Below are 15,946 nucleotides of genomic sequence, written 5' to 3' on the forward strand. Positions count from 1 at the left end.
AACTGAATAGTTTTGATTGTGCTGAATGTTTGGTTTCCAAAATAAAGGTTAAACAAGGTCATCGTCCATTGGATTCAAAGACTGTATGTTACCCTGAACATTACAACTAAGCATAACAGATTGAACAAACTATACCTCAGTAAAATCCTCGTACTTAGCCAATAATTTGCATAGCCTTTTACTAAAATTGTAGCACCTATCCATTTTTTTTTTTTTTTTTTTTTTTTTGCATTTTTGTATTTTTGCTGTTTTTACCCCATAACTCAAAAACGTTCAGTCAAACATAGTCCAAACTATACCTTTTTGGAATATTTATGATCAGACAAATAATGTGGTATACTTTACAATATGATTGGAGAATTTTTAAATTTTGACCCTGTGTAATCCTTAATTGACCCCTCCCTGACTACGGCTGCCACTCTCAAATGGCTATCATACGTACATAAATATTAATTATGGCTATGTACCTAATAATTTATGGGTGGGGAAGTCTTGCTAATCTAGGAAGACATGGCACACCCACTTTCAGATGTCTGGCCCGAGACTTAGTTCCAGTGTTCACTTGTGGACTCTGAAAAGTGACGAGAAGAATAAGATCACTGTCACGGTCAATCACAGTGGATTCAGTATGTTTCAATCTGGCACACGTTTTCCTCCAGATGCCCTTTATAATGCAGCTTTCAACCCCAGACCTTCTTTTTGGGATGGAAGAGCATCAACACTGCACAACAGCACCGCAACAAACAAAATCTTACCCTTCGGGCCAGTTGGGGAATTTTTTTTTAACATCTGAAACCAGCACAGGTTGCTACTCTTTTGTGTTAAGTCAGTTGAGGCGGTTTGGGCTTCTGATTTGAGTTATTTTAGAAAGCCTTCCTCTGGGGGTTTTCCAGACACATATAACTGGGTTGGCACTCCATGGTTGACCCAGAACACACTGGAATCTGGCCTGGAGCCTCTTGAGAAGAATTGGAGGATATGGCATATGGGGAACAAAACATTGGCGGCCATACTTATGCAAGTTGCTGCCACTCTGACCCCGAATAAGCGGCGTGGCATAAAGGTAGAAAATATTCCTGGGATGTCAATCTTGAAAAGTCCAGTGAATGAATATCACCAGTAAGTCTGAAATGGAAGGATGATCATTTGACAACTACTACAACCAACAAGGACTGTCCACAGAAAGTCAATGTGCATCAGAAAACCCAAAAACAAGGAGCTACAAGCTGAGTAGAGCTGCAGAGTTACTGTTAACTCTCAGCGGGATTTGACACAATGAGTCATTGGATTGAATGTGAACATCGCTGTTGCATAAACCTCCGTAACAAAACCCAAAGGAGGCAGCTTATTCTGCAGGAAGATACAAACGCACAACGGCGGTGATGTAGCGCACAACAGAGACGACAGAGGTGAAAGCAGTGTGACTAATCAGAAAGGAGGTGAAAATAAATTCACCAGCTGGAGACGATTCTGCCTTAAACGATTTAACGCGCTGGTCACCACACGAGTGCAGAAGGTCGGAGCTTCAATTCACCTTAAATGAACTCTAACGAGCAAACATACTTCAAAATGCATCAACTTGCAAAGGCATTAATGGTCCGGACTCATGGCCTCGCATCCCGGAAGGTCATGAGACAAACCGGCATGTGAAGATCACGTTTGGCCAAGAACGTGATCCAGCTTGCAGTTTGATGATGTAACACATCGGAATTTAACCATGTGACGCAGTATAATGTAAAAGGACTACATTTATATGGCACTTTTATGGCAAAGCACATTCATCCATTCATACACACACTGATGTCAAGGTGGTGACTACACACCACGAGCAATTTAAGGATTAAGGACCTCACCCAAGTCTAACAGGGACTTAAACCAAGGATTCTCTGGTCACAAACCCACCGCTTTAACCCCTTCACCATCAGCACCATCATACACCATGATGAAACTGCCAAGGTTGTCAGGCCCATAAAACCTCCTGATGGTTTTACGGTCCACAGCAACATTATGGGCTCCGTGGGAATGCAAGGACATCACATCAAAGTTAGCGATGGAAAAAAAGAAGGAATTTTGTAACATCTTGGAAATAGTGCCACCTTTAAAACAAGACCACGGCGGGATGATGGAAAATCCCGGATCAGTGCAGACACCCTCCCGGAACCTTGAAAGTTTTGCAAGGTATGGGCAAGATTTCAAACTGTGACCTTCCGACAAACTTTAAACAACCAGTAACTTTAACCTAAAACAATTTAACTATTATATTATATTAAAAGATGTAAATCTTCTCATTTGTGAAGCTGGAACTGGAAGATGGCTGACACTTCTGAATAATAAAGAATTTGCTACTTTGGGTGGGCGTGGCCTATTGAACTTAAAGAGGAACTCCAGACGTTTTCAGCCTGGGCTCTGTTTTCGAGATCTTTTGGGTCCATCTTTTCACTTGGTACAAAAATGACTTTAACTGGTGGAGTATTGATGTAGAACCCAAACATAATCTCAGGCTAACTGGCTACGTCAAGTAATTGTCCGGGGCTACAACCACTCAGCCTAAACCACTACTTGACACGACTAAACAGGTAAAGATTTTATTGAAAGTGTCTGGTGTCACAAAGAGGATCTTTATGGAGGTAAATATGAGCATTTTTACCTCAATAAATGTAAAGAAACATTTTAAAATGACAGAGTTACTGTATTTTCTATTCTATACGTCACTTTTTTTGATGTTGTTGTTTTTAGTACTTTGGGAGGTTCCCGCAGTGCGACATATATACCAAAAAAATCCCACAATTGTGTTTAATAATAATAATAATAATAATAATACCTAATGATAGAAGGCTTTCACAGGAAACACAGCACTAAACAGAATAAACACCAGTAAAAAAAAGTCCACTATGGGAATGCACAAAAAACCCAAATTAAACAGCTGATTAAAAAAATCAAATGGACTCACATTTTTGTTGTAGTTTTTCCAACGTTGTAGGCTGGAAATCTGTGTTCAAGGGACGATTTCTGTTGTCCAAACGGTGTCAAATAACATCCAGTATGTTGTCCATCACACATCTGTTTGTCCATTTTGCTTATTTTTGGAATTTATTTTTGGAAGTTGCTATGGTTAAGTAACAGCATAGGCTGTGGTGCGCACATGTGCTACAACAAGTTCTTGTCCGTTGATAAACTCACCACCGAGAAATGCGTTAAAATGTGAGTTTCACATACAGATAACAGGCTACAGATGAAGTCTTAAATATGGGTCGTTTTCCTTTCGATAATTGATTTTTAATGAAGTTGATTATGGATGAGGAGCTCCTTCCTGTTGTGACCAGGTCTGCTGTGTCTCTTGTTAATAGTAACCTGAGTTACAGTTCCAACATTTTTACTTGATTTGCCGAAACACATCAGTGGGGAGTTGAATGCATTAAATCCAATCGGAAATAAACTTCCAAGTTCATATGCGAATTCGCACAAAGTGAACTCAATATATCTGCCCCCAAATAAACACTTTACTAGCAATAAACATAGCTGTCATTTTGCAATATACCACAGAAATAAAGATACTTTATAGCAATGATATTTCAACAGAAAGTAAAGTTTATGGAAAATCTAAGGGGACGGTGCCTTTGAAGACACTCAAAGGATCCTTTAAGCACAACAATGATTTTGTGACATCTTGCAGGTGGCCAGTCTTGGTGGTGTTGATACCTCTGTGAATGCTTTGTAGCTGGCACTGTGTTGTGATATTTGTGCCATAATTGAAGGTCCTGATCCACATCTTAATGTCACTTTATTTACACGCTGACATTTGCCGTGTCTCCTCAGCACAGAAAGCACTTTGTGATTTATCTAATGGAAACTGGCACCTCTGGGTCTCTTAATCTATTACACCTTAAAGGACTTAATGAAGACCTGCACGTTCTCCTAAACTGAGGCTTTATATATATATATATATATATATATATATATATATACACACACACACACACACACACACACTGTACCACAGAACACCATCAGTCAGCAGCGGATCCAGAGTGATACAGCCTGCAGATGGAGGGAGAAACCACATCACTGCTCTTCTGCACCTTTTTTTACACTCAAATCTTCAGGATTGTTTCCTGTTGGACGATGTTACAATAGCCACACCTTCATCAGCAAAATGGGTGGAGCTACCTAATGTTGTGACTTCTTGAAAGACCTCATCTACTAATGTCAGTATATAAATACATAAATACCTAACGTCAAAATTATCCATGTAGTATAACACTCCAGACAAAGACGTTTTTGTACTTCCAGCACTAGCACCACTTCCAAAAGGGCACAACGCACTTCTGGAACTGGAACAAGGGTCTAAGCCAATATATCAGCTGTCTCGCAACCTTGCAAAACACTTCCTGGCACCTGGTTTAGGGTTTGGTTTGAGTTTATCTCAAATGCATAAATACTCTCAACATTTGAATAATATTTCTGAAATCGTGCACTAACTTTACACACTTCTAGAAGTCTTGCTTAGAAGCAGATTTCCCATATGGTCTGTGTCCCCTTCAAGAATTTTCCTCCCTCACATATTGCACATAGTAACTAGGTGAGTTACTTGGTGACCAGATTTTAGCTAAACAATTTATACCCTCAGGTTTTGTCTCATAACTGAGTATGAACTACATAACCTGTTTTCAGAACACTTAATTCTTCTGTAACACTACATTATATGATACACCTAGCTGCCACCTTGTTGTAAATAGTCTCTGGCGCTTTTACTTTGACATTTTGTCTGTAGTCTGTTCATGTAGCTTAACTTCCTGTTTTCTGCTGGTCCGGTTTCATGTGTTTTTGCACTTCTGGGTTTAACAGTTTCTTGTGTATTTACAGACTTTTGGCTGCTGTCCTGGAATCCTGATTTTTGCCTGATATTTCGGATTGATCACTTGATATGAAAACTTTGTGTTACAGAACTGTGCCTGTTTTTTGCAGAACCGTCTGTTGCCTCCCTCAGAAAAATTGTCGCAGACTGAACCGATCATCCACGTGCCAGAACTCTGCCTGTTTACAAGACCAAGCCTGTTTTGCCTGATGCTCTACTTGAGCTATTTTTGATTTGAATATGCCTTCAATCAATCCTATTTTTTCTTGCCTTTGGCTGTGGTTCTCTGTGTTGGGGTCCAAAGCTAATCCGTTCCAACGACCACTTAATGCTACTTTTTTAATTGATCAGTTTCAGTTTTGACACTCAACGAGGGTTCAAACACCAACATTGTGCTTTCATTCCTTTATCGATCCACCACAGACGTTCCTGGTAGAGGCGGGTGGATCGATCCTAATATCGATAATATCAATACCAACGCTGGTATTGATATTGGATGATCCTTGTGTAAAAAGATTGATACTCAAGCTTTTTTTTCTCTCCCTCACACACTCACTGCTGCACACGCAGATTCATCAAAGTCTACTCTCTGTCTGTCTGAGCAGCGCTGCACTATGTCACACAACATGGAGCAGCGCACCCTTGTATTGTGGTTTGTCAGCCCTCTACCTCAGGAGATTTTGTTTTAAGTTGTGTTGAGTGATTTTTTTTTTTTTAAACAAAAATGTTGATTGTGATAATAAAGTATTATGTTGTCCCGTATTATGTTTGGCGAAGCTCTATCCTAGGTCTTTGGATCTATGAAGCTTAAATATGAAAAAGTATCGTATCGATATCAGCGATACTGGGCCTGTATTTACTTGGTATTGGATCAATACCAAAATTCCCGTTATCTCCCACCTCTAGTTCCTGGCACACGTGCTGCTCATGACACCACACAGTGGTGGATGGCTGTAACTGAAAGTTGGTAATGGACGCTACACTGAAAAAAGAGAATATTTGAACCAACTTAAAAAAGTGTTACAATTTGTAAAAAAAAAAAAACTCAATGAATTAAGTTGTTTGAACTTAAGTTTGTAAGTTAGAGTTGATTTAACTTTCAAACTTAAGTTCAAACAATTTAATTCATTCAGGTTTTTACAAATTGTAATACTTTTTTAAGTTGGTTCAAACATTCTTTTTTCAGTGTACGCTAAAGAAGCGCCAGTTCACGGATGACTGTTTAAAAAAAGTGAATGATGCTTTTATGAAAACAGTTCTGGGAAACTATGTAAAAACATAAGTTACTAATTTCTTATCAAAATAGTTGATTTTCTGTCATTGATTTGGGAACCTGTTGATTGTTTATTCATTGTGCTGCAAAGGTCGGGAAGCGTTCCATTTTCATCCTCCTTCACAGAACCTTTCCAGCTCCAGCTAATGAGCCAAAACAAACCCCCTCAGGTCAAAGTGATCAGCGCCTCCTCCTGGTGAACTATTGATCCCTCATTAGAGCCTTCTGGGGAAGCGGGAGCATCTTTTCTCAGTTCTGAAGATCAGCAGATTTGCCTCAATCTGGAATGGTTCCCATTGTTTCACTGGACGTATCCTGACTGACACATTTACATCTTTGGCTCCGAAAATCTGCTCTTCTCCTGCAACTGGTCAGCCAATCGACTCAGGGGGATTTTTTTTTTTTTTTTTTTTTTTTTACGGAGGGAGGGTGTTCAGGTCATTTCCCCCCCAAACCACCACCACCAAAAAAACACCCAAACACTTGCTTTTTATTTTTTATCGAGTGTCGAGAGTTCGGGCTCATTATTATAAACTGTGGATGGATGCTGATGGGCTGATTTTCAGGTTGAATCTTCTCAAGTCAATTGTGAAAATGTGACTGAGAAAAAAAGTTCTGTGGTTTGACAGTTGGTTTAAAGTTTAAAGTTTTTGGCGGCTCTGTCTTTATCGAGGGGATCACACGATCTGAAACACAGAACACGTGTTCAACTTCCTATTGTTATCTCAGAGTCGTGTAAACCGAGCACAGAGATATAAGACTTGTAGGTTTGTCTGGTTCCTTATTCATGGGCGTGTTGTTGACCAATCAGAACATCAACCAATCAGAGTGTCGCCCGTCATTCTTTTTAAAAACCAATACAATGTGCACAAAACTAGAGAAAGTGCAGTTATTCACATCTAAAAGAAGCTACAAAGACAATTCTGATAAATCTCTTCTTAACCTAATTATGTACCTATTTTTTGCAGCCCTAGTGGACACAGAAAGTACTGCACACCCTGTAAGTCATTCAAAGAAAGAAATAAGTTCATTTGTCTTTTGTGACTGTTACAGTTACAGTGTTGCCAAAGTAACTTTGAAGTTACTTTATACAATTACTTTTTACAGTTACATTAAAACTTGTTGGCAGCTGCTGAATGTAACTAATAAAGTAATTAGTAATCTAACTTGGATATTTTTAAGATCAGTTACTCAGAAAAGTAACTAATAGTTACTTTTCTGAGTAGTTACTTTTCTGATTACTTAATCTTAAGAGTAACCAAGTTGGATTACTAGTTACATTACTTTTTAGCTGTAAAGTTGTCGGCAGCTCCTAATAAGTAACAGCATAAAGCTGCTAATGAAGTAACTGTATAAATTAACTGTATAAAATAAATAAAAAAGTAACTTTTCAAAGTAACTGGTTACAAAGGAGCTAATTTTGTTCAAATTCACAGCACTTTCTCACTCATTCACACACACACACACGCACACACGTCTGCAGATGCAGAAAGCTTAATTTGCTGCAGGTTTTCCTGCAGACAGTGAAATCCAAATTCAGGTCCAAAGAGAAACATAGTGCTAAAAGCCCTGCTGGCCGGGGCAGAGGCTTTCCTAAAAGGTCCACAATGCCACCAGGGATCATGTGGGGACACATTTTAGAGCCAAACTGAATGATGTGCTCTCTCACAAAGGGCAGTGTGCAGCGGCAACAGCGAGCAATCTGACCTGATGACCCTGAGGTCAAATATCAGTCTAAAGGCTTCAAAGTGACTTTATGACTCACAGAAATGAAGTTAGGTTTTGTAAGAGTCAGATCCCTTCAGGGCTCCAGAACATGAATTCTGTTACACACACACACTTTTCTGCCACGGTTTGAGTCCACTGATTCCTTTGGGGGCGACGAGTCACCGCAAATCAATACAAACTTGATCTGAGCGATCGCTTTTATTCTGTGATGAAACACTTCTGTCTGGATGGGAGTGGTCTCTTCCAGGACAATAATGCCCCCCCTGCAAAGGTCATAAGAGGTCACCAAATGATTCAGTAAGAATGAATGGAAGTGATGTGACTCAATCCTGCTCAGGTCTTCAGAGACTCCAGATCTGAACCGGGTTAAACAGCTGAGAGATTCTGGTCAATGCTGCTCTCCACTGCCACCAAAAAACCAAGTGAGGGAGTGAGATATATATATATATATATATATATATATATATATATATATATATATATATATATATATATATATATATATATCATTTATTCTTAATCATTTGTTCTTCTAAGTCACTTAAAGGAAAAGTGAAGCATTCTGATCTCATCTCTCTTTTTCTCCTTAGTGATCATTACAGATTAGTTTTGCACGTTTAATGATCCTGATGAATGATCTTAAACTTGGCCTTTATGTCGTCATAAAGCGATAAAGCAATGATGAAATGAGTCGTCGGCGGTGCGAAGCAGCAGGTGTCCCGCGTGCGCGCGCTCCGGTATTCGTACCTTGTACACGTTCTCCGTGATGCGGTGCACCTCGTCGGTCCGGGACATCCTGTTCGGAGCGTCACTCACAACCATAGACTGGAAAAATAAAAAAAAATAATAATAATAAAAAATGAGAAAAAGAAAAATCTTCTCCGTCGGACACACCGGCAGCGAGGAAATCACGGCTGTTGGCCGCAAACCGCAGCGTTCGTCTGTTAGCGAGACGCGGGATTCCTGCTTTTATAGGAAAGTCCTCCGCTGCGCCCACACCGGCTCCCCCGCAGCCCGTCAGCCCGTCACAGCGCGTCCTCGTCGGCTGGAGGCAGAGCGCTGCTACGGAGGGGCGGGACCACTTCACGGACCGTGGGAATTCCAGCCATTCCTCAACTACAACACCTTGTTGGTTTAAAATCTTCTACAACACGGCTTACAAATAAATTAAAATGTGTTACTAAAATAAAAATAAAAACAATTAAAAAGGAATCAGTCGTGGAAATACTTTGAAAACATTAAATATGAAAACGTATCAAAGTGCATAAATCAGCAATCAAGAATCAGGTCTGCTTCTTCCACCTGAGTCCTTCCTCACTACATCCTTAAGCCTCCCTCTTCTCCTCCTGCATCCTCAGCATCCTTCTTGCTAAAATTTGACCCCACTGACTTTGACCATCATCCAAATGATTGACCTCTGGCTGGCCTTGCCGGGGCAGTTATGGAATCCAAATTGGTTTTGAAAATCATCCTCCTTGACCTTTGGTAAAACAAACTTAAGGGCCATTTCAGGGCCAATCTTCATTGACATACTAAATTAGGTAGAAATCAGAAAAAAAAGACCTGGAAGGAGTTGGTCAACAAACAGGCAAACATGATCTAGGCACTAAAGAATGACCTTTGTCAAATTTGACCCTACTAGGCAATTCCAGAATCCACCACCACAGGAAAGCCATGTTTGGTACAAATTAGAGGGAACCATTTAAATTTTGACCTTTGAACTCAATTATCTTGACCCCAGTGATTGACAAAAGGGAAATTTGATGTCACCTGGGCAGAACGAGAACTCACCTCCATATGTGTGTCAAGTCAAGTTTGGTGGGCTTCGGACTAACCAAAAAAATTTAAATAAATAAAATAAAAATAAAAAAATTTACCTTTAACCCCACATGATCTTGAGCAAAACCAGTTCTTTAAGGACCATCAGCCAAAGGACCTGGGAGGATAAACGCTGCTCAGAATTTGTGATATATTTTGATAAAAAAGACTTCTGCACACACACATATCACAAAATTTTTCTGTCAAATGGGAATAATTTGAGATCTATTGTGTAAAGATAAGATAAGATCAACTTTATTTATCCCGAAGGAAATTATTTAATCTAAAGATTAAAGAACTAATAGTCAAACTTGATAAAATCTGGTTGTGTGTCACAGCTCGCTAATACGCCTCAGAAATAGTCTTTGGTCTAAAATTTTGCTGTTTAGCACAAACATATAGATATTTCTGTGCAGGTGTGCAAAAATAGCATTGGCGCCTGTGTTAGCTGAATGCACCTGCTGACAGCGGTGCATTTAGTACTATTTAACTAGGGCAGTCCGGGGGGGTGCAGGGGTGGCGTTAAGTACAAGAGCACAAACACTCAAATGCATCACACATCACTTACTTGATTCAAAACAAATCAAATCTGATGATCCCCAAGTTGATTAGAGTGATAATGAAATCAGATTTTTCCTAAACTGGCTAAATGCTACGATACTCAGGCTAGATAATCGAAATGACGCAACAACCGCTGCACCTCTCTGCAAACAACCGAGAAGTTTCTCCTCAATCGATTCACTCTACGTCCCACCTCTGAATGGCCAGACAGCCAATCATAGTTTACAGTCAGATCCCAGGGGTGGCCCGTGCCACCCAAGGCCACCTTCCAGATCCGCCCGTGGGCGCTGAAATCTGTAAGTGCTGCTTTGTTTTTCATGCTTCCCCAACAGACATGTGACTTTGACAGACTTAACCTTCATTTTGGGTCACTTCTACTCCTTCTGAGGACGGAGTGGTGCTGCTTATTTGTGTACACTGTTCTATATTTGTGTGGTTCCTCTGTGGTCTCAGCTGAGTGGGCTCCAGTTGGTGTGAGTGGGACGGAGCCACATTTTCTTGGATTTTAACGCCTTGTGGGTTGGGGAATCCCACACATCTCAACGCATCACGATCTGTAGTCCTCAGAGTGAAAACCAAGAATCATCAAACAGACGATCAGAAAGAACGGCGTGAAAGAGGAGTCATGTTTTTTCTCCTCACAACACGGTTTTATTTCTTTCTTTGGGATTAAAACAGATGGATGAATCCAGGGTCCTGGGATCAGGATTCTTTAAAGCTACAGTTTGTAGGATTTACAGGTGTTTATAGTGCAGCAGATAACTGAAATAATCCTTCAAATGGTGATACAAGCACCAAATTTGGCAATAATACTCCTTAGACATTACTCTTTTGGAAAAAAAAAAAACTGTCCATTTGAATTTTCAATCGGTGGTCAGGTAGGGGTCAGCTGAAGAATTGCAGGGGTCAAAATTTTTTAAATTCTGCAGTCAAATTGAAAACTACACCACTTTATTTGTCTGGTCATAAAGATTCCAAAAAGGTATAGTTTGAACTATCTATGATTTAATGTTATGGAGTTATGGGGTAAAACACAGCAAGAATGGTGGCAAAGGTCAATTTGTTTGTACAGGGGTCAAAAGTTAAAGTTGCTCCAGTTTTGGTAAAAAGTGATGCAAATTATTGGTTGAGCCAATAGGATTAATAAATGGAATAGCTTTGACAGTGTTGAATGCTTAGTCTCCAAAGTAAAGGTCAAAACAAGGTCAACGTCTATTGGATTCTATGACATGTGACATATGTTACCCCATAACATGATAACTAAGCATGACATATGGTCCCAAATATTCCTTTCAAAACCCTATTAACTCAACTAATAATTTCTATCACTTTTTGCTAAAATTGGAGCAATGTTAACGTTGACCCCTGTACAAACTGAAACTGACCTTTGTCACCATTCTTGTTGTTTTTGCCCCATAACTCCATAATATTCAGTCATACATAGTCCAAACTAACCTTTTTGGAATCTGTGTGATCAGGCAAATAATGTGGTGTAGTTTTCGATATAATTGGGGCATCTTTTAATTTTGACCCCGTGTAATTTTTCTACTGACTGGCTGCCTATTGAAAATGCAAGTGGCCAATCAGTTGTGTCAAAAGAGTTAATGTCTAAGTTAATGTCTGTGCTGCATTTAATGTTTGTATCACCATTTGAAGGAATCCACTCTAAATATACTCTTACCTGCTGCAATATTAGTAGCAGAAATGGAGTGTTTGTAACGCCAAAGAGACGAAAACATGAAGAGAAACTACATTGTGACCGGTGACAGCATAACGGAATATGCAGCCTCAGCACTAGATGGCACACAATCCTACACACTGTGGCTTTAAGCAGGACTGATGGACGACAGAGTGAAAATCAATCAGACTATGAAATCTTTACAGTGACCAAAACTAAAGATGAAAAATTAGTCCCTAAAGGTTGGATTATAAAGTCAGTAATTCTAGTTTCTAGTTATTTTCATGCCTCTAATATTTTGGACTTCATCCTTTTTTGTTTTTAATTGAAATGTCTTTTAAGGAAGACACAAACTCAAAGCTTGAGTTGTTCATGTGCCTTCTAGCAAACTGCATTTTAAGTTGTTTATGATTATTATTTATTCTTTTATTATTTGTGGGAGGTGGTGCATTTTTCTCTTCCTCTGGACCATGAAGCTATAACGGGTTGATCGGGCTGCTTCCTGGGACATCTTAAGAATTAGTAGGATCCCCAAGAAGTTGCTGGGCATCATATCCAGCCTACACACAGATACTCTGAGTGCTGTACAGAGTGGGAGCAGACACTCGACTTCTTCACAGTAAACTCTGGTGTTCCTCAGGGATGTGTTCTGGCTCCCACACCGTTCAATACTTGCATGTACTTGGTGTTGGGTTGGACTGGAGAAACCAGCCACTTAGGTGCTTTTCACAGTGGGGAGAGTTTTTCTGACCTTGACTTTGGACTGCATTTATATAGCACTTTTCCATCTGCATCAGACGCTCAAAGCACTTTACAATTATGCCTCACATTCACCCCGATGTCAGGGTGCTGCCATACAAGGTGTTCACTACAAACCGGGAGCAATAGGGGATTAAAGACCTTGCCCAAGGGCCCTTAGTGATTTTCTAGTCAGGTGGGGATATGAACCCAGGATCTTCTTGTCTCAAGCCAAACACCTTAACCACTAGACCATCACCTCCCCCCCACTAGACCTTGAATTAATGAAAGACACTGTGATCTTCGTGGAATCAACAGATGTCCTGACTCCAGCACTTGAGAAGCTGAGTGAAGAATCTGAGTGTCTGGGTTTGCAATTGTCCTGGATAAAGAGGCTTTAAATGACTTCCTGGATGTGGTCATCAGATGTGCACCTGTATATGGTGAAAGTGCTGAACTTGTAGAGACAGTCACTTATTTGAGCAGTGATGTTCTCATCTCTTGGTCCTCGACCTGAATAGAGGTGTTTGGTGATGCTGAGATCTTTGCAGAAGAATGGAGGTCCAAGTCTTTATGGTCCTGGTGGTTCTTGTCTTCAATCAGACCCCACAGTCTGTAAAAGGCCAAAGACACACCTGCTTTTAAGCTGGCTGTGGCAGATAGATGGTTACTTTGGAGTAGTGGGAATGGGCTGGTTGTCCACCTGAGTGGTTGCCATGAAGGACCAGGGGCGGTTTCGCTGTTTGGTGGATGCTAACACACAGCGTTAACATATTCTAATTAGTTTTATCCATTGTGCACTGTGAATTAACAGTGTTTAAAATACATAACCTACCACAAAACAGTCACGACCCCCAACTCACCCCCCTGACATTAAAACAGTGGAGCTGCCACTGAGACATCTAGTGACAAACAAGGTATTGAACAAGAACCTTGTCAAACAACAGTTGGAGTAGAAAAGAACTCTTCTTCATGCTGATCTTCCCCTCGCCTGTGGTGGTGTACTTAGAGGAGGTGGAGTTGGGTGGGCAGGACACCTCCACACACCTGGAGGCTGGACTGTGCCTCGTCTGAGCGGTGGCACACTCATCGGCGTGAGTTTCTCTCTTTTGTGCTTCAGGTCCCAGTCTGTGATTCATGAACGCCGCCCACTCCCGCGCTGCAGAGCCACTTCAATCAGCGTTGACTGAAAGTAGATTTCAGTAACTCAACAGAGACAGATCCAGGCCGTTCCAGCCTCACAAAGAGCCAACGCTTCTCATTCACCTATTTCCAGCCACAGACCTGCTGCTCTAACAAGAAAATGGCAAGGCCGCTGTGGTGTTTGCAAACCAGATAAATACAGAAATAAATCAGGCACAGGAAGGTTTATTCAGGGTGTTCCAGACTGTAAAACACCCATTTACATTCTCTGCAGAGCTTCACATCTCTTTGCGATCGAGAGATGCCTGAGATCTTGTGGTGTCATGAGGTGTTTGACGAACAAAGGTCCAAGTCTTCAGGGTTCTGTTGCTCCTCATCTTACTGAATCAGTCAGATTCACTATGTTCAGGTCCAAGCCTTTGTTAGAATTTTGTAGGGATTTGAAAAAATACATTGTTTTTGAATAGTACGTACATACAATCGCCAATGTGAAAATAGATTATTCCAGTTTCCTGGAAGCCACATTGGCATTCATCTTGGATTTGTAAAAACAGCAGCTTAAAAATGTGATTTTACCAATATCGCTGCTTCAAGATGATATGAGCTTGATTTCATTGGGTAAATACACATTTGCAAGGCCAATGAATTCAATAGTCTCAATTTAGGGGCCACATCATTTCAAAGGCTCCTTAGAATGCAGTTAATGAATGCAGACAAGTCTGTGAAAGACAGAAGCCATCAGAAGATGTGGCCCTGAATTGAGACAAAGCCATAGTCATCTGTGCTTAAAAAAAAAATCCAAGATTGCCACCAATAATTATGACTTTGACTACGTGCACATTTTTGTAATTAACCACCGTTGGATTCCTTTGCCCTGAAAGTGTGGTTGTAACCACTGCAACCAACATCCTATCGGCCATATAGAAGCAAAGATTTTGAAAAACAAAACAAAACAAATCCAAGATGGCTGCCATTGTGGTACCTGGGAAAAGTGGACTCATCTATTTTCTGATTGGCTATTTTATGCACCTTCCAAAATTGTACATTTAGTAATCCCCACAAAATTTCCAACAAGTTTGCATAACAAACCTGTCTATATATGCAAGACCCTAACCAGTTACCTAAAACAATGACCAGATGTCATTGGAACCAGGTCTCTTTAGAGGATCCTTGAGTACAGTGGAATGTGTCAAATTAACAGTTATTTAGTGAGACTCAGCTTGTATTGTGAGGGAAGAGCAGCTACAACATATTATCCACATGGTGCATTTTGTCTGAACATGATCAAGGACCTCAGGGTTCTCAACACTGGGGTCTTGTTAGAGAGACGCCCATGTTTCACCTGGCTGTGGCAGACAGATGGCTCCTTTGGAGAGGTGAAAATGAACCAGATGTCCATCAGTAAGATCAGCAGCCAGCGTTCAGGTGAGGGTGAATAAAGGTGTTTTAGAAATGAAAATCTCACTGCGACCTTCAGTGCATCATATGTAATGTTAACTCACATTTACAGATATAAATAAAAATTGAATTTAAAAAAAGGTTTACAGTGGACCGCTCAAATCTAAAATTCCAAATTTGGAAACCAAATCTTAAAAAAAATTAATAATGATCATAAATTGTTACTACTGTCTAGTGTCCTCAGCACACTACAATCTGTTCTCTGCTGCCACCTTGTGTTCACTCATGAAAAACCCTCAGATTTTACCTGTAAATTAATGATTTCCAGCCCAATAATACTGAACCTGTGTGACAGGAATCCTGATATTATTTATTTTGTTAAAATCGCAAGAACGACCGCTCTGCAAATCCCAGGAATCTTCAGATTATAAAAACTCACAATTTGAATTTCTTTTTCAGTGCAATAGTTATGAATCCATGAAGGTGAATCAGGATATCAAAATAAAAGTATTACAGGGCACTATGCTGGTTAAGCATAAAGGATGAAAATCCAAGTTCTGTCAAGTACAAGGTGTCTGGAACTAATCATAACACAGATGATATGATTAGCTCTTTCTCCAATGACACTGAACAAATCCACAAGGGAAGACCAGCATCAGGCTGGTTAAGCTGCTTAAAAAGAGGGTCAGAGGGAAAGGAAGCTTTAAGGCGCCGTTCCAGGAAGGGTCTGTAATTATCAACAAATATCTGACCA

General features: G+C 40.2%; 1 protein-coding gene across 6 annotated transcripts in view; it reads right to left on the reverse strand.

The window, feature by feature from the left end:
- Positions 1–15,946, reverse strand: part of baiap2b (BAR/IMD domain containing adaptor protein 2b) — a 104,955-nt gene that overhangs the window by 69,373 nt on the left and 19,636 nt on the right. For 2 of the 6 annotated variants that reach the window (XM_034194484.1, XM_034194482.1), the window contains exons 1-2: positions 8,751–8,924; positions 8,604–8,681 (exon numbers count right to left, since the gene is read on the reverse strand). In XM_034194484.1, coding sequence (XP_034050375.1) covers positions 8,604–8,678 — 75 coding nt within the window. In that variant the 5' untranslated portion in view covers positions 8,679–8,681; positions 8,751–8,924. Of the gene's footprint in view, positions 1–8,603; positions 8,686–8,750; positions 8,925–12,350; positions 12,358–15,383; positions 15,399–15,946 lie in introns of those variants that run through there. The other 4 variants (XM_034194483.1, XM_034194485.1, XM_034194486.1 and 1 more) reach the window with 4 other exon arrangements.

Source organism: Thalassophryne amazonica, chromosome 18 (genome assembly GCF_902500255.1).
Source record: "Thalassophryne amazonica chromosome 18, fThaAma1.1, whole genome shotgun sequence".
NCBI classification, from domain to species: Eukaryota; Metazoa; Chordata; class Actinopteri; order Batrachoidiformes; family Batrachoididae; genus Thalassophryne; species Thalassophryne amazonica.